General features: G+C 38.3%; 1 protein-coding gene across 1 annotated transcript; it reads left to right on the top strand.

Annotated features, from left to right (window-relative positions):
• The first annotated feature begins 4,080 nt into the window (after positions 1-4,080).
• LOC136254456 (uncharacterized) lies at positions 4,081-4,804 on the top strand. The gene has a single exon (XM_066047144.1). It carries the CDS (start codon positions 4,081-4,083, stop codon positions 4,693-4,695), a length of 615 nt encoding a protein of 204 aa, XP_065903216.1. The 3' UTR covers positions 4,696-4,804.
• The last annotated feature ends 1,963 nt before the right edge of the window (positions 4,805-6,767 follow it).

Raw genomic sequence — 6,767 nt, 5'->3', positions numbered from 1 at the left:
TACTTAAAATATTATAACAACTGAGAGAATCTGTTCTCCCCAAACCGGCACATACAACTTAGCCTGTTTGTGCGCCCAGCTCTTGGATCTGCCCCTGTGTTTGTTGTGTTTATTGTCTCTTTGTAGTAGCTGTTCTATGCCATATGCGTATTTTGTACCACACGCGTATGGTACATACCATATGCGTATACGCGTACGGTACAACCATACGCGTATGGTACGGAAAATCGTACCATCTGAGTATAGCTAACCTGGTATACGTACAATATCAAGCAGAAGATTTTTGTACTGCCGTACCTATTGACTACGTCTGATGGCACTCTGCTTTCATTTCTGTTCGGGGAAGAGGGAGGGGGGAGGAGCTAGTCTTTCTGTTCAGTGAAGATCGAGATACTCTAATAGAGCAATCATATATTTTATTATTATATAATTGCAAGACCTCGCACAGCGAGTATAAATGCAATATACAAATCAAAATATGTAGCTACAGCTAACTAATTACAATTTTACAGTTCATTTATAAGGTTGTTAAACACGGTGATAGATGAAGCTTCAAAAGTCTCTGGTTGCAAGTTGTTCCATATAGCAGTGGAAGGAAAAAAGCTGAATTTATATGTGTCAATTCTAGTGAATGGCAGGGTAAGTTGATCTGATTATAGCTATTCTATTCTCTAGAGCTAAGATCAATTTAGCTTTACTGCGATTAAGATATAATTTACTTTACTGCATGATGCAAACCTTTTTAAAATAAAGCATTCCTTAAAATAAAAGAATAACATGATATCTCGCATGACTATATATATAAGTGATGAAACTGACATCTTGATTTAGGACAATATATGATAAAAACAATCATGAATTCATCACACTGTTGGCAGATCCAGTCTTGAATTGTGTTAAGTCCTGCTGATCTGGTAGGATCTGATGAAATTCTACATTGTCAAAACTAATAAAGGTCAATCATCTGGGTTGGAAGCTTTACGAAAAACATGATAACACCTAGCTGCAATGGATCCTGAATGGATCATGAATCCTCTTATTGGATTCATGATCCATTGTTGATAAAATGAAAATTCAAAAACTAGGCCATTATTACAAATGCTAATCCTCCTTCATATCTATAATAGAGTTAATGATGTAATGTAATGATGTGACATGATGTAATATAATGTAATTTATGCATACCTGTAACATTAATATTGTGTACTGTAGTTGTAAGAGTTAGTTGTTATTGTGTACTTTCAGTTATTGATTAATAATATTATATACAGTAGTCTGTTTTGCCTATAAATGGTCTGCCTACACTTCCCTATTAGAACAATACCCACACATAATATTTATGTGTTTACAAATACTCCTGAAGATAGTCAAAGATTAGTACAATAATTAAAAGCTATCTATAGAGCGATATTACCCAAAACTCTACTAGGGGTTTCTCTATACTTGCATATATGAACTTTGTAAAAATGTGTTTGGGTTTAAAGGTGCCCAATTATCCCTTCAACATAAAACAAGAGCAGTATGCTCCTTGTCTTACTCAGAAACTGAAATTGAAGTTTGATCTTCTAAAGCATTATTTAGGGCAAAAGACATTGATTTCTTTTAGGCTGTAGAATTGTGCCAGCATATTGATATTCACGATTTTTCAATGAATATAACTGGAATGCATAGTGATATAAATGCTAAGCCAGTAGAGGTACCATTGTAGCTAAATATAAACATAAGATTTTGATATAATTATCCATATACTGCGCATTCTGATTGGTTACAACATAGCAACCATATTAAATAATTTGCATCCATTGGCAAATGGAGCCAATTTTTTCAGGCATATATATATTATTTTATTAAATATTTTATTCTATTGTTGCTACATATAATCTATTGTTTACCTTTAATTTGTTAGTACACTAGCTTCCACTTAAAAATGGATATTTATGCCTGGTGGCACTAAAGGTGTGTCTCACAGTTGAGCAGACAATTTTAATCAGATGAGCTCGAGAAGTACAATGTATAATGATTGCTCAAACAGAGGAAGACCTGGAGAATGCTGATACAATAACATTGAGGGAGGTAGCAAAGAGATATAACTGTAGAGAAAGTAATGTTTTTAGTTTGCAAATCTGCATGGCTGTAGCTTATAGCAATATTAGACATGCCATACTATAAGACTGATGTGCATAGTAATTAATTGTGCAATAAATTTTTTTAAACTGTAGTTCTGTTCACTGAATCTTTGCTATTGAATGAGGCATGTGCATTGCCTGCTGAGATGAAGTAGGAAAACATAACATGGCAGAGATTTTATGGTGAGTTTATGAGTTCTAATGTATAGTTCAGTAATGAATGTATATTAAGTAGCATTGTTTTATTATTGTTAAGTGCATTGTATAGCTACTCGCTACTTACTGTCATGCTTGTGGATGGGAAGACAATGTGTTTAGCTACTCTTATCTGAATGTACTCTTTAAAGTTAACAACATCCACATTAATTTGTGCTGTAGGTCCAGTGTGATGAATATACTATTTACAGTATGTATAAACAAGAAAAGTAAGTAAACAAGAAATTGGATCCTCAAAAGAAGAAGAGTGTACATATAGTATATAAAAATGCAAATACAGTGAGGAGCCATGTTGCACAACTGATGACACTTACGAAGTTCATTTTTCCAGTTATTAGCTTTGCACAAGCAGTATAATTATGTATAATTCAGTTAGAACTTACTAGCTACCTACCATGCATGTTGTAATTGCTCTCCTTGCTTATTTACCCAATTCTGTTGTAAATTGTCAGTTATCCACACTTATAATTGAGTATATTATATAAGACCATCTGCATGCTTCTGATAGCTAATGTATAAAGTAGTATACATGCACAGTACCATTTATGTAAAGTTCTGCAGACAGAGTGAGATCATATAAGATTTAGGTACATTAATATAGGACTATAGTGGGTATTGCATGGGCATGGCAAGCTAGGATAAAATGCATGTGTGTGCTGATGAATAAATTTATAGTTACAGCTCAGTAGTGAGCAGATTATTGTGTTGTGTTCTAAGTTTGCTCAGCTAGAAATACTTGTAAAGACAGCCCATTGTAGCTAGGTGATGGCAAAGCTAGAAGATACTGAGAAAAAGCATAATACGCATATGGTACGTACCATACGCGTATATCTATACCATACGCGTATGGTACGGAAAATCGTACCGTACGCGTATGGTATGTACCATACGCGTATGGTACATACCATACGCGTACGGTACAAAATACGCATATGGTATAGAACAGCCTCTCTATGTATGTTTAGAGGGCAGTTATTCTCAGCAGGCAGTTACTTTTCTTTTTGGTCTTCACCAAAAGTCTATAGCTAGCTATGCTCCTGATCTGAAACCATGCAGCTAGTCACCAAAAATCCGATCCTCCCAGTGGATCCGCCGGCCTATGATTTTCTAACCAGCTTGCACCCACTATGATGTAAATTACTACATAGTAGCTACAAAGGCTATAGAAATGTACAGGGGCGGATCCAAGATTTTGCTAAGGGGGGGGCACACAGGTAGAAGTCACTCCACAGTGTGCGAAATGCGAAACATGATCTTTCTGGGGGGTCTGGGCCCCCCTACCTGTAAAATTAGAAAATTTAACATTTTGATGACAATTTTGACTGAAATTTGTTGATAGTTCAAACACTGGAAGATACTGAGTTAAAAACCAGAATCATACAGTACGATAGTTACTGTATAGCTAGTAGCAGGCCTGCCAACCTGGAAAGTAAAAAAATCTTGAGATTTCTGTACCTTTATTGTAGTATTGCAGTGTGTAGTAAAAAAAAAACTGGTAGATGCTATGCTGAGACCAAAAAAAAAAAAAAAAAAGGTCTCGACTTTTTAAACTTGAAATCCGTGATATTCGCGCTACAAACCGTGAGATTTCCAACGAAGGTTAGATAGTTAGCAGGCCTCAAAAACCGTGAGATTCGATCTGCTGCCCTTGAGCAGGGTAGCGAAACCGTGAGACTCACGGTAAACCCGTGAGAGTTGGTAGGCCTGTAGTAGGGACCACAAAGGAGTGGACCACTCCATGAACTGCCCTACAGGTGGCTACCCCACCCTTCGGCACAACGAACTTAGGGATTTTACTGCTGCCATCCTGTCAGAAGTCTGTACTGATGTGTGTGTTGAGCCCCCTTTACAGTCTCTCTCTGGTGAAACACTCACATACGCTACTGCAAATCGTGAGGATGGAGCACGATTGGATGTTTCAGCTGTTGGGTTCTGGGGTGGTCACCACCAACGGACTTTCTTTGATGTTAAGGTGTTTAATCCAACTGCTTCGTCATACCGTGCTACACCAGTGGCTTCATTGTATCGGAGATTTGAAAAGGAGAAACGTAGGAAATATGAGCAGAGGATTAGGGAGGTTGAGATGGGTTCATTTACCCCATTAGTCTTTTCAACGTTTGGTGGAATCAGTGGATGTACCAGCATCTTTTACAAACGTCTAGCCTACTTACTGTCCCTGAAGAGAGAAGTTCCCTACAGCAGCGTGATGTCTTGGCTACGTTGTCGCATCAGCTTCTCGTTGCTCCGCTCAGCGATTGCGTGCCTTAGGGGGGCGCGCTCCCACAGTGGTTGTCCCATCAGCCATAGGGCACTTGACCTTGTACTATCAGAGGGTCGGGTGCCTTCCCCCTAATTATTTAAATTGCTCCCTTTAATCTCAGTCCAATTTTTTGTCTAGCACTTCAACATCTAGTGCTAGGGGTGGTGGCAAGGGGTGCTGGTTACCCCGGGAAAAAAACAAAAAAAAAAAACAACAAAGGAGTAGGCATGGCGGCCCACGAAATAACATCACCCAAAACTCGGCTGCCCAGACGACGATGAGGCAGTATTGGTTAGGTAAGGCTAAGCCCAAACGGCAAGCTTTCAGATTGACCCGAAACCTCGCCCGAAACGCTTTCAACAAGTTGCTATGGAATTTTAAAAATATTTTATTTAACGTAATTTTCTACTGACTAGCTACCTGACTGATGCCTTCAGACAAGCGTAACTCGATAACGGCTAAGGCTATAGGCTTGATTTTTTCATTGTTCGACGTCGCTTCCGCCTGACAGGTGCCTTTTGGCATACCGCAGTACATACAATGCATTCTTCATGGACTTACCATTGTCCTCCTTTGTGTCCCATTCATCTTGCGACAGCGAAAAGTGTCGATTTGGCGATAGCACGTGATGGCTTCCCTTCATAAAGGAATCGCCTGTATTTTTAATAGTGGCTGTTTTGATTGTAGAGGTGCTTTTCGAACAGTTCTTGATTCGAATTACTGTATAACGAGTTGAACATAGCAGGGGCGGATCCAGGGGGGGGGGGGGGGGGGCTTTGGGGGCTGAAGCCCCCCCCCTTCATGTTTAGGCTTTACTTGATCAATATGCTGAGTATTATAATGAAATTTTGTCTTAGCATAATTATATGATCACTAATAATACAGATACTCGTAAACCCACCTTATAAACATTTTCCAAGGTATTATTAGTGGATTTATGTTAAAGGTTATGCAACAAGGACCCGGATCAGCATTGGAGGTGTACAAGATCGAGATACTCTAATAGAGCAGTCAGCTAACTACTCTAATAGAACATTCACTGGAAACATGTAGTTGGTTCTGTTATGGAATTTTTCCAAATCTGCCTGCACCTATGCATACAATGAAGGCTTCATACATCTACTTGTGTAGTTAATATGTATGACAATACTTAATTCAGGTACACAATTTCCATTGAAAATTCTCTCAGATTCAATCTTGTATTGTTCAAATTTCAAAATTTTCCACTTTCAACATTATTATTCTAACATGCACCTATTCAGTGTTGTGCAATTGTGAGAGGGGTGCATCATGTACTTGGTTGCTTGTACCTACCCAAACTTTTCCATTAGCAAAATACTTCAGAGTCAGAGAGCCATACCTATAATCTAAAGGCAGTATATAAAATATCTACAGGCAGAAAATATTATGACTTTTATGGGGAAATGTCTCCAAATCGCAGTATTTTAGCATCTATTTTTCAAATTTTTCCTGGGGGGGCATGCCCCCAGACCCCCCTAGTTCCAGCATGCTTTGCATGCTGGGAAATGTGCTTCACACACCTCTACCCAAGAGATTAGTACCTTGAGTTAGCCCCCCCCTTTTATAAATCCTAGATCCGCCCCTGCATAGCTGACAATGAAGCGTAATGAATACTTCACTCTCGGCTTCACTTTTCAGACGATAATTGATATAGCTGGGGCGTGCGGCGCAATTTCAGATGCAGTATGCATGGGTTCACCAGTCATAATAATATCTTCAAAAAAGTTAACAAACAAGTAGCTACACAGAAAAATTTGGAATTTTCAACTAGAGTAGGGACCATAGCACATTGATAAAAAGTACTGAAACAACCTGGAGTAGTGCGCGATATTAAGTCACAGTAAAACAATAAGAAGTGTTATAACTATCCCTATACAGTGCATTTTATTGTGGGGTCTTGAGCACAGTAGGGATATAACACTTCTTATTGTTTTACTGTGATTTAAAATTGTGTACTACTCCAGCTTGTTTCAGTACTTTTATCGATGTGCTATGGTCCCTATACTCTAGTTGAAAATTCCAATTTTTTGTGTACTTGTTAGTGTAAAGGCCTAGGATGCTCCCTAATGAAATTTTGAAACTTAGCATTGTGAGATTGAATTTGGTGGCAATTTTGACTAAAATGCTTATGAAAATTCAATGCT

Source organism: Dysidea avara, chromosome 4 (assembly GCF_963678975.1).
Source record: "Dysidea avara chromosome 4, odDysAvar1.4, whole genome shotgun sequence".
Classification (NCBI taxonomy): domain Eukaryota; kingdom Metazoa; phylum Porifera; class Demospongiae; order Dictyoceratida; family Dysideidae; genus Dysidea; species Dysidea avara.
The sequence above is the reverse complement of the archived record's forward strand: the minus strand, read 5'-3'. Positions and strand labels throughout refer to the sequence as shown.